General features: G+C 34.2%; 3 protein-coding genes across 3 annotated transcripts; 1 reads left to right on the top strand and 2 right to left on the bottom strand.

Annotated features, from left to right (window-relative positions):
- Window positions 1-3542: 3542 nt before the first annotated feature.
- LOC142545933 (uncharacterized) lies at window positions 3543-6371 on the bottom strand. Its single transcript, XM_075653379.1, has 6 exons — window positions 5930-6371; window positions 5775-5823; window positions 5602-5653; window positions 4916-5079; window positions 4476-4586; window positions 3543-3995 (listed from the first exon to the last, which is right to left on the bottom strand). The coding sequence occupies exons 1-6, from the start codon at window positions 6277-6279 to the stop codon at window positions 3816-3818; spliced, it is 906 nt and encodes a 301-aa protein (XP_075509494.1). The 5' UTR covers window positions 6280-6371; the 3' UTR covers window positions 3543-3815.
- A 703-nt stretch (window positions 6372-7074) lies between these two features.
- LOC142547821 (chaperone protein dnaJ 11, chloroplastic-like) lies at window positions 7075-7554 on the bottom strand. The gene has a single exon (XM_075656290.1). It carries the CDS (start codon window positions 7552-7554, stop codon window positions 7075-7077), a length of 480 nt encoding a protein of 159 aa, XP_075512405.1.
- A 5973-nt stretch (window positions 7555-13527) lies between these two features.
- On the top strand, window positions 13528-20298 carry LOC142545935 (putative E3 ubiquitin-protein ligase LIN-1). Its single transcript, XM_075653380.1, is given in 17 exon segments — window positions 13528-14468; window positions 14570-14630; window positions 14825-15251; window positions 15331-15406; window positions 15498-16775; window positions 16885-17029; window positions 17113-17396; window positions 17486-17772; window positions 17851-17951; window positions 17953-17976; window positions 18057-18176; window positions 18697-18828; window positions 18947-19069; window positions 19147-19257; window positions 19472-19615; window positions 19719-19970; window positions 20070-20298. Coding segments are annotated over 17 exon segments (4524 nt in total). The 3' UTR covers window positions 20088-20298.
- Window positions 20299-23214: the final 2916 nt, after the last annotated feature.

The following is a 23214-nucleotide window of genomic DNA, read 5'->3' on the forward strand; positions in this document are numbered from 1 at the left end:
CTCAACATTAATTTATACCTTTCTTTCTGATACTCTGACTCTGTCGAAGTCTCGAACTCAAAGCCTGTCAATACTCAATCTGACAATAACAATATCGAGGGTACGGTATCAATACACCACTCAAACAACACTGGATATAATCAGAATTCAATCAAATTCTGTTTCAACAGCACAACGTCATAGTCTCAATATACCCACCAATATCATCGCAGTCAGATATCAATTCTAACATCTCATAATCGGTTATAATTCAATTCTGATATCAAATCGATTCCAAAACAACTCCGAAAATCATAACAATTCCATATGATATTTATTCTTCAGTCCGGTTTCGATTATACAATGTCTAACATGACCAGAACATCATATAAGAATCATATCAGATTCTGACAATACCATAATTTCAAAACATATCAAAACGTAGCAAAACTTACGTCCAGTTGTAGCCTACGTTGATAGAAACTCAGTACCGCAGTCGGATTCAAAATCAGACGGACAGATCTTTCACAAAAGGCGTAAGGATTTCTCACAATTCTCTGAAGCCCCTTCCTCGATTTAGCTGATTCTGAGGGACAAAATCGTTTTTGATATATATATATTGCATGTGAAGGGCAAATGGCTCACCCTTCACGCAACACGTCTCGCGCATATGCGCGACATCAACTGGCGCATATGCGCGAGACCTTAAGTCTCGGCGCGTGTCTTCCCAACTGCTGGCGCATATGCGCGACACATTTCCGCGCATATGCGCCCAACTCTCTGGACTCGGCATTCCTGAATACACTTGCTCGCGCATATGCGCGAGACTTACTGTCTCGGCAATCACCCCAAATACTTGCCTCGCGCATATGCGCGAGGTGTTCTGTCCTCGCGAAGGATCTTTCGCTTGTACAGGCTCGCGCATATGCGCGACTCACTTCGCGCATATGCGCGAGGTCCTCTGCCCGCGTCGCGCATATGCGCGAGGGTTATTGTTCCTCGCACATTTTCATGCATTATTTCGTCTTTCCCGGTCCGATCCTTTCCGTCTATAATCATATCAAACATCCAGACAAGGTATTATATTTTGGAGCCATTTGTATGTGTTATACTTCAATGAGATTTGTATGATTCTTATGCTATTATTATTACGAGGTAGGTGTAATTTGCATGCAATTTAGTATATTCAACGATGAATATTTATCCTTACATGTAGAATCTACGGAAAAAAAGGCAGAACCCTTAAATAAGGATAATTGTCTACTCTTTAATACATCGTTGAGACAGCATGCACGTGAAAGATAACGGTGGAAAAAATTATTTGAAGGTTGCATTGTACATTGAATGACATAATTCGTAAAAATTTTAAATTTGCTAGCGTCAGTAGGATAATACTTGGAATAAACCAATTTTTTGGTACATTTCAATCAAGTATGACTTGTAAAAACCGAGTCGAAATATAGAGATTACTATTCGTTAGACAATCCCTTATTGGTAGGATCACAAACAAACTGAGTCGCCTTGTAAGATTTTGGAGTCCGATCGCAAACAAAATTGATATGTATGTTTGGATTGATGGATTTCTAACGATAAATTTCAAATATATATTATTTCAAATTACTTGACTTCTGCAAGGACAAAATTTAAGTAGATTTCTAATTTCAATAGCATTGATACTGGTGCATTTTAAATACATCTAAGATAATTGTTGTTTAAAATTCATTTTTCACATCTCTTGTTTCAAATCAAATATATCGATTCAAACTCAATTTAGTCAACTAGAACTCGTGCCAAAATAATGTGTTTTTTGAACATGGAAATGAACTTCAAATCAATAGGAGTTCCGGTCATCAACCTCGAGCAATATGGTATAATAACTCTAAGGTATTGTTTGGTGTATATTACAATAAAGGATTAATGTTTTGTAATCCCTCCTTTATCATGTGTATGGTATGCATGATTAAAATTATGATAGGTTCAGCCAACATTGTAGATATTATTGTACTCTACTGAATGTTTGAATAATACAACGATATATCAACACACCTACAAACTATCTAACCAAAATATCAGTAAATATCAAGGCTGACTTATATGTATAATTTTAAAGGGAAAAACTTGCAGATTTATTTATTTTTTAATTATCAATATGGGTGGGGTTTCTGTCAAATAATTCATGACCTTATTTCCTCCTGATTAAAGACAGGCAACAAACTAGGTGAACAACATTAAATGGTCTTTATTACAACGACATGAAATTCTACCTCTCAGCCCCAGTTCTGAAAGAGATGCATAATTTCGAGATTCATAATATATCGGAATAAAGGAGGAAACACGTGATATTTTGGATAGAGGATACACAGCAGTTTTAGCTTCAAAATAACATAATTTTTGCACCAAATATAAAATTGTTTTTCAATCCATCAACTCTAAAGTAGTACTAAAAAAATTGATTATAAAATTTTCTTTTATAAAGTTAGTGCAATTTTTTTAAAAGAAAATTTCATGATTATTATTTCTAAAAAGAAAATCTTGGGCTCATTTATTCCAAATCATGTAAGTCTTTGAAGACAAGAGATTCCAGCCAATAAGAAAAAGACTCTTCCTTCCACAGTAGGACTTAGGGATAAAGAAGAAAAAATTTCAATTCTATGAGCTACGATGTTTGTCGTAGGACGAACATCAAATATTCTCGATATTTAGATTTCATCAAACATCTTCAAAATTTAGAATGTATTTTTGTGTGTCTTGAGTCATCTTTCGGGTTTGTGACTGGTTACACCGTCAAAAAAGAGAGTCAGTCAAAACCTGTATTGGGTAATATTTCCGTTCCTTTGACATCTTCAATCTCTCCTGGATTGCTGCTATTTGGGATATTTCTTCCAAACGCAAGAACTCCTGTTCCATCACTTCCTCGTATTATTCCTTCCATTCCATATATGTCGCGCTCTTCATTATCAGGTGGCTTCCATTTCAGATCAGTATTTTGCCAATGTCACCGGACATATGGCTTCGCCCAGTATGGTTCTGCAATCTTCCAAATAGGGTATGCACCAGGAGACGCTTTTCCCCATATTCTTAGAAACAATTAATTAAAGCCTCATTTAATCTAATACAAATATTAATTCAAATAAGTTTAATAAAACTCTCATTGTTAAAATTATCTTTGTGTGTTAAATATAAAAACTAAAGTAAATAATTTAGTTCGAATAATGAATAAAACAGTTTAATTTTATTTTCTTTATGACTTATGGACGGATGCAGGAATCGGGTACTTGACATGTTGGCTAAGGAAAAAATACCCGGCTCTGACCCGACAAAACCAGGTACCCGATAAACTCATTTTTTAAAAAAAATTAATTTAAATTATTTCAAATAATAAACATAAATTATAGATATTAAATTATTTTTTAAAATAAATTTTATACTTTAATCCAATAACAAAATTATTTATACAATATTAATGAAAAAAAATATCTATTTAATAACAAGCAGCAAAATACAAGGTTCTTCGGCCGCGGCAAATCCATTCATTTTGAGGTACTTCCGAGAACAAAGCGTCAAAGTGGGACAAATATCAAAATACAGATACCCAGCCCCGAAGAAGCGCTACAAAGGCCAAATCAAATTTCAGAAACAAATTTTTTTATTAAGCACCACTTACAGTGATTTTTGGATAATAAGATTTTAACTTCCACAAGTGAATAAAGGATGTGAAAAAATCATAATTAAGAGATGATCGCTTCTCTAGGGGTGTGAGATTGAGAGAGATCAATGGCGAAGAAATGATATGTAATCCCAAATTTCAGACTTCAACATAAGTTACTGAAGAATCATTAATCATACAGGTGGAACTTTACACAATAGTTGGATGGAAGCTGCCTCACAAGGCCGCGGAGAAAACGAGCAAGTGATCTTCTAGCTTTTGCAGAAGCAACACCAGGTTTTCCATTTTCCTCCGAAGTGGCCTGAGGTTCTAGTGTAGCATGAACTTTTCTAACTAGTTGCCGTAGTTCCTAAATAATAAAGCAGGAATAAAAGAACCTATGAGCAGTATATAATTATTGAAACGGCACATAATCTAATGTAATAAGGAAATCTCTGTGCTTACACATACCAATGATAATTAAAAGAATGTCACATTTTGGCAGATCGTGACTTTTCGCTGCAAATACTGTCACAAGGGACAGTGAGGTACAACCAGAAACATTCTATTGCCAAATTTCTTTTAATGCTGCCTTAGCCATCGGTATGCTCAAGTTGTAGGGATTTCTCATTGTGAAGTTTGTTTATAGCCGCAATGGGATAAATGGGGATGAAATTTGTTGCAGACTATGGTTGACTGAGAAACATTATATGACACATGTTCATAATATCTTTATCAGAATGAATTCAATGACGGAGAAGAAGATATATCAATATATCTCCAAAAATAAAGACATGGGTTTCCATGTTTGTTAGTCAACAATTCAGATTGGAAAATCCTAGCAACTAACCTGTCGATCAAATTCAATTTCGCGAAGTGAATAAATTTCATTGGTAATGCAAATGTCCTTGTTGATCAAACCGTCGTACCATCTGTCGGCTACATCAATGTTAATCGGATCCTGCAAAGGGGACCAGGTAAAAATAAAATATTTTATTCATCCCTTGTTAAACAAGAAAGGAAACAAACGTAATGAAAATAAAATCAATAAACAAGAAGAACAAAGCAATTGATCAAATTTAAACATCACGCGGTCCAATCAAAGTTATCTCAGAAAAGACAGTGGATTTTCTAGCAAACTAACAGGTAAGCATATTTTTGTAACTGCACATACACAACTGATAAGAAAAAAATGAAGTGAAATTTGTAGAGGAAGTATCCCCCCACCCTAAAAAAAAGGTGCAAATTACACATTCCAAGACTGTAAACAAACGGATCACTTTTGCTTACTTCTTCTTCATGCCCCTCTTCGATTTCCTCATCTTCCTCTTCTTCACCATCAATATCCAAGCTTTCTGTACCTGAGAAATCTTGAAACCTACTCTGATCTCCATCTTTGGTGGCCTGAATCAAGCCATCCATTAATTCAGGCTCCACTTCTCGTAGCAGTCTTCCTGAACAAAGTTTCAGGCATTTTTAGAGAGCAAATCAAGGAGGAAATGCATTACACAATCTCACATGTCATAAATCTTTTATTTTAGCCATATCATAAATTTATACAGATTAAAAATAATGCAGACAATTTTTTATCACCATATAACAATACTCTGTTACTGATAACGGAAATTAATTTCTTTACTTCATCTCCCGCAGAGCAAATACATTTTGTTATGCGATGGCGGGAGAAAACAAACTGGTACAAAAAACTATCACTTTGCAGCTTTCAACTATGCATTGCCATGCACAGCCCCAAAATGAATACTCGATACTGAACAAGTCACAGTAACAACAAACACTTCAAAATATCATTCTTTAAGAAAATTGCTTTTCAAAAATTATTTTTGCTCCAAAACTTTTGTATCCAATAGCACTTGAAATCTTGGTTTTTGTTTTTTGTTTTGTTGGATTGGTAATGAGAAACTATTTTTCATACACAGCAAAATCAATGAAGAATATATCCCTTTGTCCTCCCTTACCTATGTAATTAAATTGCCTTCGCTTTCCTTCTCTAACATCACGACCTAGTCTCTGCGACAAAAGACCAAGCATCTTAAATACTTTTACAAAAAACACAACAAGGGCGTGCTTCTAATTTTCTATTTGATCGGCTACAGCATAAAGCATAAAGCATAAAGCATAAAACAAACACCTTAACTAGCACAAGAGCATCATACACCTCTTGCTCCAGAGCAGCCACTCTGCACTAATCGATACACATAAATGCATCAAATGCCAGATGTTACAATATTTACTCGTACTCGGTAAACAAAGGTGAGGAAGATGCAGAGTTGTACAGCACTTCACCTAAGAATGCGTTTAATTTGAGGTGGGGAGAAGCTGGATAGCTCCATAGCCCAGCGTACGGCACGTCGAGCCTCGCGCTTTCTGTCGTTGCGGCTCTTAAATATGTCACCGCTATCTGAAGACGACGCATCGTCGCTTTCGTCCGCGTCGTCGGGCACAGGAACGTCACGCAATTTAACAGCGCGAGAACGAAAGTGGAGTGCACGGAAAGAGATGGAGGATAATGGGAAGAACGGAAGATTACTAGAGACGAGGTTTGAAGATGAAGGTAGGCTGAGAAGATGATAGAATGGCGACGGCCGGTAGCGCCGCCGCGACAATTGCATCAGCGGCCTCAATACGTGAGACATTTTTGTGCAGATCTCTCCACGGGGTCAGTCGTTAAAATTTGGTTGGTGGAAAACCAATTTGTATATGGGCTTTAATTGATGGCCCATAAACTTTTCTTGGCCTTTTTTTCTGGTCAAGTAATAAGGTTCTTTTCTTTCTTTTTCTTTTTCTTTTTTTGATAAAATTTGAATGTTTAAAAAGTTCAAATAAATATGATTTGCCATCGAAGTTAATGAGTAGGCTACTTAATAGTACATTTTGGATTCCCGTCAAACAGGGGAATAACGAATTGATCCGACTTTAAACTGGTTTTTTTTTTATTAACAATTTTAAACTACTTTGCTGTCTAAGGATTGAGAGTTCAGATTACTTAGGTAAAGAATAGTGTCAACTCAGTCATTTTTTCGAGGAAAAAACTTGTGCGAGACGATCTCACATGTCGTATTTTGTGAGACAGATTTCTTATTTTTGTCATCCATGAAAAAATATTACTTTTTATGCTAAGAGTATTACTATTTATTTTAAATATCGATATGGTTGATCCGTCTAACAGATAAAAATACGTGAAACCGAAGAGTATTACTCATTTAATAATTAGTCACTATTATATAAATCACATAAACATTAAAAAAAAACGGAAAGTTTGATTTAGAGGCTGATCCATTCCTTTTTCTTCCCAGATATATACATATTAGTCAGTCTTACAAAATTAACTGCGTAAAACACTCTTTTTTTTCCTTCTGAATTGAACCATATATACACAGCGGATACCCAAGTTAAAAGAAAAAGGGCTATGGTTAAAATAATCGTTTTATCTACCAACACTGATCAGTCTCCCAGTTCCGCCTCCCACGACTCATCACCGGAGAAGCACCGACCGCGAGCCGCGCCTCCCTCCTCCTCCGCCGGGAAAGCGTGATGTCGTACAACGCACGCTTCTCGGGATCAGAAAGAGTCGCATAAGCCGCGTGCAATCTCATGAACTCGTCGGAAGTGGATTTCGCATCTTCTCCACCTCTGGGCGGCGCTACGTCGGGATGCAAGACCCTCGCCAATTTCCTATAGGCTGACTTGATCTCCTGACCCGAGGCGCAGGCTTGGATCCCAAGGACATCGTAAAACGACGAAGTCTGCAGAGCTACTTGAGGAGCCCATGTCCTTTCGGCGGTGGCGTAACCGGCTGATATTTGGATCGGGCGACGGAAACTGAGCTGATTCGGTGAAGTCGGAGCCGGAGAGGCGGAGAATCTGCGACCAATTATTTGACTTGAGAGAGACGATGATGTGCAGGCCATGAGTAAGAAGATTACAATTGTTAATGGATGAATGGAAATGAATTCTAAGAATAGTTTATTTATAGATGAAATTGTGTGTGGGCCATTGATGAACCACGTATGATGCGTGTGAGAATAAAGCCTATCCAGTTGAAAATGTGGATGGATGCACCTTGTGTGGATAAAATGGAAGTTTTTGCTGAGTCAATAATTGTATATTTGCTGCCCACGGTTTATTATTTATTTTTTATGAACACAGTTTTTAGATTTGAATTTCGACGTACGACGTGGCTAGATTCTAGATTTGTTGTACTTTCGTGGTGATCAACGTTAAACATAGTATTTTTTTTAATCAATTATCTTAATCGAGTTTATTTGCTCACTGAGTTTTTTAAGTTTAATTTTAATATAGTATATTTTAATTTCTCATTACTTTGGTTTAATTATTGATATGAGATCGAAAAATATTGATTTGGTATTGATACTAAAAATGTTGAGATGCACGGAAAAATGCGAATGTAACATTGAATATATTGATTTTTCAAATGTCATTTTAGCAAGTTGGTCCAAAATAATCCAAAATTATAAATTAGTATACTAAAGTTAAATTTTAAAAACTTAATATATTAAAATATAAAATTGAACGAGTTAATGAATTAAATAAATCATTTTTCCTTTTTAATGTGACATTCAAATTAATTAGTTCGTTATTTACGTTTTAACGAACATAAGATAAGTCGAGTCCGCCGCAAAATCATTCAAATCGAGCTGGATATTGGTAACTTTAGGGTATACAATCAATATGTGGAATATGTGTTGTACGATCTACGATGATTCGATCAATGAGAGTGACTCTATTCGTATTGAAAATTTATGAATCTCGTTATTTTACCATCAAATTTTATGATACCATCTCACGAATTAATTTTATATGACAGATTTCTGATATGATCCGATTCATAAAAATATATTATGTTTTATATTAAAATTATTATTTTCATTCCAAATATGAACCGGATCAAACCCATTTCACATGTATAAATAAATAAAATTGTCTAGAAACCCTTACATTTATTTAAAACCTTTTATCTCAATTTTTAAAATTCATATTTCATCCATATAATCATTGTAAAACGACAAACGTTATTGTGAGCATCTACATGTGTAATATTGATAGTGGATGAATTATTAATTAAATAATATAAATAAGAAATAAAACTTAGACAGTATATTTATTTTTTTATTAACAGAATTTCAAATGTAAGATTCATATGAAATGTTATGTAGATGTGGTTTTTGCAACCCACAAATTCTAGAAGGAAGATGATTTAATGCTCCAGCCAGGTGTCAACTTTTGCGTGGGGTTGAAGCAGTATTTTGAATTTTTATTTTAAATACAATGGTCTCATATACATATTTTTCCTCTCTATATAAATATGTAAAATTATTTGTTCTTATTTTATAATTTATTGTCTGTATCTAATGTTTAATCACCATTTACATTGATCAATCGATAGTGAGTAAATTAAATGTTGAATCAAAGTGAACGAATTATTTATATAGATAATAAATTTAATATATTTATATAAATATTTTTCATATTACAACACTACGAGTAGGTCTCTTGTGAAACGGTCTCATGAATCTTAATCCGTATGACGGGTAAATCCTACTGATATTCACAATAAAAAGTATTAATCTTTGCATAAAAAATAATATTTTTCATAGATGACCCAGATAAGAGATATGTCTCACAAAATACGACTCATGAGACCGTCTCACACAAGTTTTTGACTAACACTATTACTCATTATTTTTACTTGAATTTTATGTTATTAATTAACAATCCTTTATATATATGTTTAATAAATTAAATATCCCATGAAATATTACATAGATATGAATGTAAATGCTGAATAACTATATAATACGTGCAATCGATACGATTTTTTTTATTTTTTATTTTTTTAAAAAAAGTGGCACAAATGTTAGACGGCTTAGGATTTAGTTTTAAATCACGATTTTTATCGATTAACAACAAATATCAGCGACATCGAATCATATTTAGGTTTTGAGTAGGTCTCTTATGAGACAGTCTCACGAATATTTATATGTGAGACAAGTCAAATCTACCGATATTCACAATAAAAAGTAATACACTTAACATAAAAAATAATACATTTTTATATATGACCCAAATAAGAGATCCGTCTCACAAAATACGACCTATGATACCGTCTCACACAATTTTTTGTAAAAACCAATTCAACTAAATCGACTAAAAACCAGAAACCAAAACTTAATTTGGTTTTATGTATTGGTATGGCTTGGTTTCCGATCATCCTATTATTAGGGACCGATCCGTTGAATGAGTATAAATCAAATATTTTTTGTGTCATAAACTCACAATCCGTTTTATTTTTTGATATCTAAATTATCGCAATTCTAACAATTTTATTTACATTATGATAATCCACAAAATTATTGCACATCAAAATAATCAAAAGTAAGCAATTCAAGTTTAATTTAACAGCAATAGTCATCCTCGAAAGTTCTTGATTGCTCACTCGCTCAAGAAAACATTAAGAATATATGTGCACTCAATATTTCAATATTTTTTCATATACTAATCTAGGTGAACGGAAGACTCAAACCCGAGTCATTACAAAAGAAAATCAAGTAAGAATATTTGAACTAAAGTGTCTCCTCTAAATATTTCAATCTATTTCTTATTTTAAGTGTCATTATCCTGAAAATTGTTCCATCGGGAGCCGACATGGCATGTGGGATGTGTTTTTTTTTTATTGACATGAAAAGATCCGAGGCTGATTTTTTTTTTTTGTGCCATATGATCCATGTTTAAGATATTATAAAACATATATGTGATGAATTTGAACCATGTAATAATCAATAATCCGGACTAAAAATGTTATTGGAAAGCTAATTGAAGAGACTGAGGATATCCAAAACTAGGAGCGCAAGATTCAATGAATTCTTAATTGACTTAGTCAAGTATGCAATGCACCTAGATCATCTGACTTTTATTTTGTGGTTCTCATTTAAAGTATCTTCTTGATGCAGTTTTAGAGGCAAAATTATAAACAATAATATCATATTCAATGTTTTCCAAAAAAATATTATTTTTAATGCATAAAATTGCTAATTCATTCAAGCTATCTTCAGCCACGGTGGTCCGAAAGTAAGATTTTATTAATTTTAGTTTTGAAAAACTAATTTCGACATATGTCACTGCCACATGTATTGTCAATAATATTTTACAATCTCCCATTCAAAATTAACTCATATAAGACCTAACACAAATTTTTTGCAAGTTTATAAAAATACACGACAATTTGATCAATTAGATCATTAAAAAGAAAGAAAATAGAATCACTCAAATTTACGCTTAAGAATTTAAAGAACCATAAAGGTATTATCTTTGAAAAAACAATCACTCAACAAAGCAATTAAATGACAATAATTAATAAAACTATCTGAAATTAACAAATCTATATAAAGACAACTTTCTTTGAAACAAATGGAGATGTAGGAAGACTATACTTGTGTTCAGAGGCGGAATCACATGGTTGTTTACCCGGGCTGACCCAATATATTTTTTTAAATGTATATGTAAATTTTGTTTAAATTTGAAATAATATGATATTAGTTTGGGTAGATCAATTTAAAATATTAAAAAATTTTAGAGTTCAAAATTTCAGCTCGGACGGAACCATATTTCTGGCTCCGCCACGGCTTGTGTTATCAATTTTATGCCCATGATAAAACAACCTTATTATCCCGAATCACATTCACTTCAAACACAATATATCACTCTATTAAATATATTCTTAAATCATAAAATTTTAAGAAAGAAAAACCAAAATAAAACACCATAAAACTGACAAAAAATATAAAAGCTGGCGATGGTGAAAGACGAACTTGTCGACGACTTATCTATTATTTCTTTTTTATCAGCGAAGAGGCCACATGTGTCGAATAAGCTGGTTAAGATTTCTCTTCACGGAGTTTCGGAGAATAAATATTATGAAGATATTTGGTGTATAAATATAACGAGTTTATTTTTTTAATATATCTTTGGATTTCTGTTTTTTTTTTTTAAAAAAAAACTTGGACCCCTAATTTTTTAAATATCTTTTGGGCTCAGGGCCGGCTCTGATGACGGTAGAGTTTCGTGCGATTTAAATTTTTTTATCGGATAAATATTTCTCGAACAGAGACAATTTTGCAATTAATGATGAGTGGATATTTGACAAATGAGAACACGTTGCATTAGAATTCCACATTGGTCTCTGTGCTCCAAATTCTTGGAATCTTTATTTTTGGTTCCAGAGATTCTTCCATCTAGAATCTTTATTCATGAAAAAAATTAATTTTGTGTATATTTATAATAATAAATAATATTTTCATATATAAAATTAATATTTTTTATAAATAATTCAAATAAAATATTTGTCTAAAACAATTGATCATCGCACAAAAGTTTTCGTGATCAAATGTTCTCATGGAAATATTACAGTTGGACTGTATGAAATTTAATTATTAAAATTTAAAAAGTAAACTAATTGAGTTTTATATGAGAATCAGTTAATACAAAATCAAACATCATGAATATCAAAGTAACATACGCTTAAAGAAGTTGTTTCACCTTTTACAGGTTTTTTTTTAAAAATACAAAGTTGTATCCGCCCAATTTATTTTTAAGATCTTGATTTATTTGATATTTTAAAGACTAGAATAACCACACAATTTTTTTCATATCTCAAGTATATTCGTCCAAAATCCAGTGATACAAATCTTTTGAATATGTTAAAAAATTCAGTGATTACGTATTTTTTTATGCTCAATTTGATTTGACAAATACAAAAAAAAAAAAAAAAAAAAAAAACAAGCCAAAGACACAAATATCTCTGTCTCATACGGTCATCTGCAATTTCATTTTATTTAATATCCCATATAAGTTAAGCTCAAGAAATAAAATTAATCCAGCTTGAATGTCGCAGTCCGCGCTTTTTATTGATTATGAATCACTGAACGCCGGCTGGAAAAAAATGCCGGCCTCCATTTTCAAGTCGACCCATTTGCAGAAACCATTTGGCTTTTTGTTAATACTGACTCCATTTTATTTTGTCATTATTCATTCTTGTTCTTTGTTTATGTATTTTCTTGGGTTACTTGTTCAAATGGGCACTTGTCCTCGCCTCGGGCAGTTCTCTAGGATTTTAACTTCTGTGGGCGACGAGTTTCGTTTTCGCGATTAAAAGTTTTGATCTTTGTATCTGTATCTGATTTTTATACAGATAAAAAACACAGTTTTCTGCATAATCCTCGACAGGAATGTGAACACAGTTTTCTGCACAATCCTCGACAGGAATGTGTTAGGTACTGTTTTCTGTTAAAATGTGATCTACTCATGTTTTCTTGCTTGTTTACACAGTGTATAATTTTCAATTCTTCTCTACTTTTGAATACTATTTTTTTTTAAATTTTGGTTTCTATCTCTGGTGTCATATATTATCGATTCTACGATTTGTTATATATACTATTGACTGATGATTTTGTGCAATGAACGATGTGCGATTTAATATGCTGTAATTCCTGTTGCTAGAGGTGTTTCCAGAAATTTGCTAATGACATGTACACATTGATCTTTTTATCAAATTGTGAGCTCCGTTGTTTGCATTTGTGATGATTGAATATTGCAAAATTTAGATCAACAACGAAGGTTTGATGTTGTATTTGTAACTGCTCTTGCTCTTAGTGCTCAAATGGTTCTGTGATCTTTAGTCTTCGAGGAAACAAGTGATACTCATTCCATGTTTGTTATCAGTATTCAGAACCGGTTGTGAGTGGAATTTACCAATGGGTAGGTGTTCTTGACGTACTGAACATGTATGATAATGTAACAGGTGGATAAGAATTTCAGGGATGAATTTGTGATCTGTGACCGAGTCAAGAGAATAAATTGCTCCAATCATGTCTGGGAGTTATAGGTTTGAAATGGACCAAAAGGATATAGTTAGAACACTGATCACCACCGTGGGAAGTTTCATTCAAGATAGATTAATAGATAAAGATCGAAGAACTCAGCACAAAGAACAATGTGCTGAGAGATTAGCGGCCGAGGAAGGAGACAACGATAAAGACAGTGAAGTAAGGTACTCGGATCAAGCAGTTTTAGCAAATCTTGATTGGGGGATTGACGCTCTTGAGGAAGCAATCAACACATCTAATACAGAAACTAAGATGGCTCAGTTGGACTACGCAGAAAAGATGTTACAAGTATGTGCTAGGTTAAATTCAAGTCAGAAAACAGCTGGAGTCCCAAACTTTTACCTCTCGTCTTGGGCTCATTTGAATCTCGCATTCTTGTGGAAGTTGAGGAATAATGTAAATAATTCGGTTCTTCATATTTTAGAGATGTTTATGATAGACCCTTTCTTCTCGCGGATTGATTTTGCTCCCGAGCTTTGGAAATCTCTATTCCTTCCTCAAATGAACTCGATTATTGGGTGGTACTCCGAGGAGAGGAGTAGGATAATGATAGATGTGATTCCGGACATGTCCGACTTTTCGTTTTCTGTGGATTTTGATCCGTATTTTAATGAATCTTTAATCTTGTCCGTGAGGCCTGAGCAAGCCGAGAGAATTCAGCACTTGGAGCAGCTTTATGGGCAGTTTTTGGATGACAATACGAAGCTTTTTGCCAAGTACTATAAGGATTGCATGAACTATGATTCTGCTACTAGCAGGAAGGTGATTCCTATGTTGCCTATTGCAGAGCCACCAATGACTCCTCTACAGGAGACCAGCAGCCGACCGATTCCTGATTACATAAAATTTGGTCCGATTCTGCCTAAGAGTGCTGGATTTTCTCCAGTTATGAGACCTCAAGAAGATTCAAGGAAAGCTTCCGGGTAGAAATTTAGTTATTTATCCTTTATATGTGATGTGTTTTTTACCGTTTGACATTATGTTGAAGTTGGCGCAGAATTAAATGAGTTTTGGTTTTAAACAGATTGAATATATCTTCAACCTCTTCGGAGAATCAGGCGAATTTCACTGCTTGGGCTACTCAGGTAACATCATGAAGTGTTTAGTGTTTTGTACTATTCTTCCACTGTTTTGCACTAGTAATCGAATCGATATATTGATCAGACACATGTGGTAAGAATTGTATATTTTATGAGATTCAAGTTGCACCACATCATGGACTATAGTTTTTGGTGCCAACGGTCTCTTTTACACGATTTTTTACTCATTCTTTTTTCAGGAGGAAATCCCCGATGAGTCTGAAGATTTTTGTGACGGTACTAATGTAGTTGCAGGAACCAAAGATGGAGCAAATGATAATGCTGGCAAGGGATTTGGTGTACTAAAGGTCGATGGCACAATTGTGTCTATTAGCAGCATCAGAATAAAGAAAGACGAGGAAACTATATCCCGAAGACAACTAATTAAACTGAAAAGTTGGGGACAATCACCTCGAAATAGCTCTCCAACAGATTCACCTAAACCTCCTCCATCAAATATTTCTTCTCCAAAGGAGGATACAAGTTCTAAAAAGGTCCGAACATCTATGTTGCGACTCCTCTCCACTCATATGGATTCCTCGGTTTCAACTTCTCGACCTGGTTCTCCACTTTCATTCTGTGATAATTCAAGCATTAGCTCTACGAGACTCCGATGGAGAAATGCCAGTATGTATCAGTCACTTAAAACTAATGATACTTATTCATTTGTCATTTGGATTTTTGGGCTTACACTAAAAGTTGTAAGATAACCAGGTACAAGCGAAGTCCTCGAATAGAAGTACTGGTCATACACGGAGTGTAAGACAAATATTTATAGAGAGGTGTGTTTTTAGCCGTTAGTAACTCCTCCAGTTATGCTATTTCTCAACGTGTATTTCACTTTTGTAACATCTGTTTATTTTGAAACTCCAGTATTCATGGGAATTCTCTAAGTCAAGGTGATGAAGGAAGCCAGAGCATTGCATCTTCTCCACGATCCGAGATGGTGACTCCTCAGTCAAGACCCCCAAAAGATTTTGTCTGCCCTATCACTGGTCAAATCTTTAATGATCCAGTCACTCTTGAAACGGGACAAACATATGAAAGGAAAGCCATCCAAGAATGGATGAATAGAGGAAATACAACTTGCCCCATTACTAGACAGCCTCTCTCCGCTGTTTCGCTGCCCAAGACGAATTATGTACTCAGGAGGTTGATAACCTCTTGGAAAGAACAACATCCCGACCTTGCTCAGGAATTTTCATGCTCTGAAACGCCACGAAACTTTTTGACCAACATGGAATCAGAATCCATTCTATCTTACACGTACAGTCTTCCACGTGACAGGAGCTTCAATAATGAAACAGAACATAAACCTCAAAGATTCACACGAACCGGACTTTCCACATCTCCCACCAGTGTGATATCTCAAGCAGCTGTTGAAATGGTTATCAATGAATTGAAGCCTTACATTCTGTGTCTTTGTAATTCTGAGGACTTGCAAGAATGTGAAGCTGCTGTCTTGATGATAGCCAGCATCTGTGAGGACTCGAATGTGGATTCGGCTATTAATTTGTATTTATCTTCACCTACTATAGTAAGTGGATTTATGGAAATATTGTCGACATCATTGAACAAGGACGTGCTTCGAACAACAATTTACATACTTTCGAAGCTTATTCAAGCGGATGAGAGTGTTGGTGAACTTCTGACAAGTATTGACACGGATTTCTACTATCTGGCAGATTTACTGAAAAAAGGTCTCGCTGAATCTGCTACTCTGATGTATATGCTCAGGCCATCATTCTCTCATCTTTCTTCTCACAATTTAACACCCACCCTTGTACATATAATTTCGAACAAAGATGAAGATTCTGCTCATCTTAAATTTGCTATAGCACCCAAAGATGCTGCTATAGCATTGCTTGAGCAAATTGTTGTGGGAGGAGATGAGAGCGACATGTCACGTAATGCAGTGGATGTTATCTCCGATAATGGAATCCCGGCTCTGCTGAATTGTCTGAATAGGGTTGATGAAAGACGAGCGGTTGTATCTATACTTTTGAGTTGCATTAGAATTGATATGACCTGCAGGAATATGGTGGCGAATGGAATTGAATTGTCTCTAGTTCTCGAGATATTTCACAGGGGAAATGATAGTGCGAGAGGATTATGTGTGGAGTTTCTCTGTGAATTAGTTCAGTTGAGCCGGTATGACACCATTCCTTCAATCTCAAACAAGTCCATCTCGAAATTAAGTCCTCGAGCTTTCCCTTTTCATCATCTACAAAATTATTTGACCCCATTTTTTGTGTTACAGGAGAACACTAAGTAACAAGATTTTGCAAATGATTAAAGAAGAGGGTACGTTTAGTACAATGCACATCCTCTTGGTCTATTTGCAAATGTCTCCAATGGAGCAAAAGCCTGCCATTGCTATTCTTGTTCTTCAGCTTGACCTTTTGGTGGGTTTTTATTCATGATCTCTAATTTAGCAAAATTTATACGAGGAAAGTCAGGAATTTTGATCAAAAAATTTACTTCTTAGGATGCTCCTCGGAAGATGAGCATCTATAGGGAAGAAGCCATGGCAGCACTGTTAGAGGCACTTCAAAGAAAAGATTTCCCATCTTCTCAAATCATGGCCCTTGGTGCACTATCATCTCTTTCGGGACATTCAAGAGCTTCAAAGAAACCATGCATGATGGATGCTTGGCTGCTAAAGACGGCAGGGTTAGACCAGCCATATACTGCCGTGGTAAGAGGGGAGGAAGTGAAGACAGAAGAAACAGAATTTAGTGAAACATTGGTATTACGAAGCCTAATTTTGAAGTTATTTATTGATTATTCGTTATTTTGTTCATTTTTGCCCGTTTGAATTCTTGATCACCGATTATAGAAAGACGAAGAGAGAGCAAAAGGACTTGGGAGAAGAGAATTGCATTCGTACTTTTGAATCATGAGAAAGGCGCTATTTTTAAAGCTCTGGATGAATGTTTTACAAGCAATTCAATAGAGATAGCGAAATCTTGTTTAGTGGTGGCCACATGGCTTGTGCACATGCTTTACAGTTTTCCTGATTGCGGAGTAAGGGACATAGCTCGTAAATCATTGCTTGACAAGTTCATCAACGTGCTACAATCGTCGAAGAACAATGAGGACAAAATACTGGCTGCCCTTGCTGTGAGAGGATTCATCAATGAACCAGGTAAATGTGATTCATCAAATGGATAATTGATTCAGGCTTTTATTATTTGTCACTTAAATTAGTGAACTATGCTTACAGTTGGACTGAATGAAGTCGCGGTGTATGCCAAAAGTATGTGGAAAATCTTGAGGCGTCTCAAGAAAAGTTGCACAGTGGCACATGATATAGTGAAAGCATTGATTGAACATGACATCAATTGATCCGGTGAGTTGTGTATTTACGTCCTTTAACTTGTTGGGGATTTAAAGTAAGGCTTATCTTTAAACACACTGGAGCGTTTTCAGTCAGAGATGTGGTCCTGTGTTGAGGGCCCTGTGCTGGACGTATCCATGAATGGCGAAATTCTCTCTATGCTTCAGATTAAGAATCGCTTGATAAGCAGCCATTCGGACGGAACCATAAAGGTAAGGAAAAAACCATTATTTACCGTTCAATTTGCTGCATACTCGTTGCCATCTTGAGTACACGTGTATGGGGTTGTTTATCCACGTTACCAATCAAGATTCTTGGTTGTTGGAGGTTGCATAAGACTGCAGTTCTTTACATTTAAACAACATATGCTTTACATTTCAACAAGAAATCTTTTTTTTGTTTTGAACCTGTCGAATTTGTCCATAGAAATATACAGAATAGAGAACAGAACAGAACAGAACATAGGATTTGCATGGTTTAGATATAAAGGTCCACATCCACAGAAAAATGGCCGAAGAGTTAAAATTATCATTAATTTCCTTTGGTTTAGATTTAAAATATCACATTTTTATATAGGTGAAATTTTACTTGGATGAATATGGTCAAAAATCTTTTTGATGACGATATCAAAATAAACTTGAAATAGAGATGGATAATAATCTTGATTATCTTATATTTGATTCGATAATATATTTTTCAGTTTCTAATATAAACATTTCCCACTGCATTCAGGTGTGGGACACTGGAAGGAAAACTCCTCGATTAATTCAAGAAGTTCGTGAACACTCAAAGGCTGTTACATGCCTTTATGTCCCACCTTCACACGACAAGCTGTACAGCGGATCTTTAGACAAAACTATCCGAGTAAGGTTTCATATTTCTTATATATATTCATTTATGACTCCGAACTCTATCAGAAAACCGTGAATGAAAATTCCCAATTATAGCATCTACCGAATTTGTGTTTCTTTATCATATACAGGTTTGGTCGATCAAACAGGATGAATTGTACTGTATTCAGGTACACGACGTGAAAGAATCTGTGGTTGTGTTGACAGCAAATGCTAGTTATGCTTGCTTTGCTTCTCAAGGATATGGAGTTAAGGTTGGCGTGCTAATCTTACACTTATTATCTAAACCTTTGATAAAAATACTAATGTTGTAAGCATCAACTTTGTCTAGGTTTATAATTGGTCGGGCGTACCAAGACACGTTAACTTAAACAAACAAATCAAGTGCCTTGCCTTTCATGGCGATAAAATCTACTGTGGTTCCTCTGGCTACACAATCCAGGTAAACGGATTCAACACTAAAATATAATAAAGCATATGTCTGTAAAATTCTGTCTGGGTTAGAGCGCATCCCTTTTATTTCTTGTTTCCATATAGCCAAGTTACCTGTCTCCCTAACGTTCTTCATGATCCACTTCTCGAGATATAAGTACTCAAGATCATCATGTTTTCCAAGAGTCGTTTTCGTGTAAAAAGTATGCAAAATTTGGTAACAGGAGGTGGATTTAAGAACACAAACATCATCAACATTTTACTCTGGTGCCAAAAAGTTACTAGGCAAACAAACAATCCACTCACTTGAAATTCACGGTGGCCTCATATTTGCTGGTGGAACTTCTGTTGATGGTACAGCAGGAAAGGTGTTAACTTCTTTGGTATCTCAACCTGTTTTCAATCCCGAAACATAGTGAAAATTAAATCCAGTTTTATCGACCGTATTTCTAATGACGTTTGCATTTTAAGGTGTTTTCGCTGTCCAACAAGGCTGTGATTGGGTCGTTGTCCACTGGCCTTGACATTCATCAGATTGCTGTAAATAATGATTTCATACTTGCTGCCACAAAATGTGGGCTGATAGAAGTTTGGCAAAAAGAAAGAATGACAAAGATCACGCATATCAAAATGAGATGTGGAGGGAGTGCAAGAATTACGTCTCTCGCTACTGATTCAGAAGGGCAAAAGCTTTTTGCTGGAACCTCGGACGGCAAAATCCAGGTACCAAGAATAAAACATAATATTCTGCAAATGAGGAAATGAAATCAAAGTACAATTTTTTTATCAATTTTTTTCCTTTCTAATTTGGGGTGGTTGCAGGCTTGGAGTTTGGACTGACAATTCTGTATAGTTCAGCGGGTTCTTGATCAGAGGAAATTTCTTCCTTAGTTCAAAGTTTTCTTGCTATATATGTTTTTTCACACGCGAACTGCGTGACTCGAATCTGGACAAGGTGATTTTCATCAACTTACTCGGCTTTATGTGAAAGTGTCTATGATCCAAGCCATTGTATTCTGACAAATCTTGAATAAAGGAATCGTTGTATGTACTATGCGTTTCTTTAAAAAAAAGTTAACTTTTATCTGATAATTTGAAGAAGATTTGATATTCATATAACTGATAACTCTGCTTCTCCGTGCGGAATGATAAAATCAGTATTTTATATATCTAGAGACCAGAATGAAAACAAATTTTTTTTTTTTTAATGTGAACGAGTCAATTCTTGTTCCATGTAAATTACCTTTGCAGAATGTGTAAATCAACGCAAGTAAACTCTGGAACATAGAGATTTTGAGCAAGAGTGTAGCTATCATCAATACGAAGTAAGTTGAATCCGTCAATAAGTTTTGAAGTTGAGCTATCCCTTCCCTTGCATTTATGGATTTGATTTGGGGAAGGGATTCAAACGATAAATAACTCGAGTATATTTGAAATTCATCGTTATTAATATTAAAATAATATATTTTTATGTGGAGTGGAGTTGAAATCCACTTCAATTTTATTCATCCAAGGAAGTAAAATTACATGTCCGGTTTTGGATGGTTTGGCAATTCTTTTTCAATAAAAAGCAAATGAGCACACATAGAAACGAAAAAAATAAATCACAGTACGATATAACTAAAATTTTAAATTATTATTAAAAATTTAATTAAATTTAGAACATCTTTGAAATAAAAAATATACTCCAGACGATGCAAAACATTTCTAAGAGAAGATAAACTTAAGGTTGAAAATTAACAGATTATAGAAAATGAAATAGCAATTGATGGCCAATGATAGATAAGATGAAATTAGATTTTATTTAGTAGTTTATTTTTATAAAATGTATATTTTGAATTCATAGAAAGATTTTTAAATGCATTATTTTTAGTTTCCAATTCTCTTGTGTGCAGGAATGCAAAAAAAAAAAAAAATCTAATGAAGTAAAATTAATAAATTCTAAGTCTTTGATATGTAGTATATTGCACGAGTAAAATAATAGTATACATAAAATTACACTCTGGACATTACATGAGTAAAATACTAATATATATAAAACATAATTTTTTCCCTATTTCAAAATCTTCCGTCAAAAAATTGTTATAAAAGAAAATATTTATTAGTATGAGTATATATATACGTACTTCATTAAATATTTTAAAACAAGTAGATAATAAATGCATAATTAAATGTGAAGTCTTTCAAAGTCTTTTAATTTTTAAAATTCAAATCTGAATTTGATGTTCGTTGAAAATGTTAACTACATTTATCTGTCTATATTGGCTTATCATTTCATTTAATTTTGATCACGATTTTGAGTTTTGTGTTATTTTTTTATATATATAGTTATCACTACTTTTATCATATTAAATAAAATATAATTTTTTATATTTAAAAAATTGTCGTAGTGAATTTTGGTATACTGGCTGTCCATAAATTGTTATTATTATATATCTTAATTAGAATTTCAATATAAATAACATGTTCTGAAACTAATTATTTTCTAATCAAAATTTATTCATGTCGCAAGTGAAATTTTTTTTAAATTTTTGAAAAATATTATTTTTATTGTCTAAAATTTTGATATACAAAATAATATATGATTTTTTAAATTTATTTTTAGTAACAATTTCAATCGATCAAGATAAAAAAAATCACTTTAATATATAAGATTATTATCTTCATTTAAGCGTTATCTCAAATTATATAAACATTTTTTATACAATAATTTATTATTTAATATTTAAAATTATATAATATTCTTTCTTATTATATCATTACAGTCTACAGAGTACCAAAAATAACGTAGGTTCCATTGTTCAACCTCAACTTTCAAGCAATGTTTATTTGATCCGGTTTGGGGCCGGTTCAAATATGTTGGATACCTTTCATTTGCATCTACCAATTCAAGCCATCCACAAGAATAATGTTACGTTGGGGCATCAATTAAACAACCAACAAGAAGTCGAAAATAGAGAATTTCGTCTCAAAGACTGAAAACAATCAGTGGAACCACACGAAAACCATGCGATACAAAGTTCGTCACACAGTTCGAAAATGTCAGGGAAATTTAGTGAGTTTGTTAAGAAGTGGATCATATTTGATGCAGAGGCTGAATCTCAAGTTCCTCTCAAAACAACTACACATTACATAATAAGTAGGTTGTGTTGGAGTAGTTTGGTAAGAAGAACGCTCACAATTAGGTCACCTTGTCTGTCCTCTGCGGTTCAATCTCTTTCCCTCCACTTCTATTTCCCCAGCCCGTAAGTTTCATTCTCTTCTCTCTCTCTCTCTCTCTCTCACTTTTACGTTACATGCATTCGAGATTTGATTCTCTATTGTTGATGCGGCGTGCTTAATTATTCGTTTATTCTTTTCTTGTTGTAGTGTTTATTTGTTACTTTTGATTGCTTGCAATATTTTAAGTATAATATTGTTTTTAGCCGTGTTTATGTTTAAGAAGAGACTGTTCCAAGTCAATATACAAAAAATGGATGTTTGGTTTGGCTTACAAAAGCACCTAACTGCCTCTGTTTTATGTGCAAAACAGAGGCAAACACAAGAGATGCGATTTATTTTTAAAAGCTTTCAAAACCGCTGAAACCAGGAAGCTACTTCTGTCTTTCCATTGACGGACCAAAAAAATAAAAGAAATGATTTTTAACCATCCTATGTTCCTAGCCAAACACAAAACTGCATCCACGAAGTCGAAAAAGGTTTTTGCAGGGAATGCAAATGTTCAAGGCGTTAAGACACACGTCTTTGGTCATAGTTGCTTAAAGTTCATGGTTTTGAAACACTCAAACACCTTTTCAAAATTTACAGAGGTATACGTGTCTTCTAAAAGTATCAAATCTTTGTTGACCTATCTGTTAATTTATATCGTGGTGATGGTACTTTCGTTAAGTTTCCGCAGCTCGTATGTTTTCACGGGGTCCCTTGGAAGGATTGATTACAACTCTTTATCAGTTATCCTGTTTTTATT

Source organism: Primulina tabacum, chromosome 5 (genome assembly GCF_025594145.1).
Source record: "Primulina tabacum isolate GXHZ01 chromosome 5, ASM2559414v2, whole genome shotgun sequence".
Classification (NCBI taxonomy): Eukaryota; Viridiplantae; Streptophyta; class Magnoliopsida; order Lamiales; family Gesneriaceae; genus Primulina; species Primulina tabacum.

Coding starts and splice junctions, on each gene's coding strand:
- LOC142545933 (XM_075653379.1), bottom strand. CDS start 6,279: ATGTCTCACGTATTGAGGCCGCTGATGCAATTGTCGCGGCGGCGCTAC. Junction 5,824..5,929: donor CAAATTAAACGCATTCTTAG/GTGAAGTGCTGT, acceptor CGATTAGTGCAG/AGTGGCTGCTCTGGAGCAAG. Junction 5,654..5,774: donor ATGCTCTTGTGCTAGTTAAG/GTGTTTGTTTTA, acceptor CTTTTGTCGCAG/AGACTAGGTCGTGATGTTAG.
- LOC142547821 (XM_075656290.1), bottom strand. CDS start 7,554: ATGGCCTGCACATCATCGTCTCTCTCAAGTCAAATAATTGGTCGCAGA.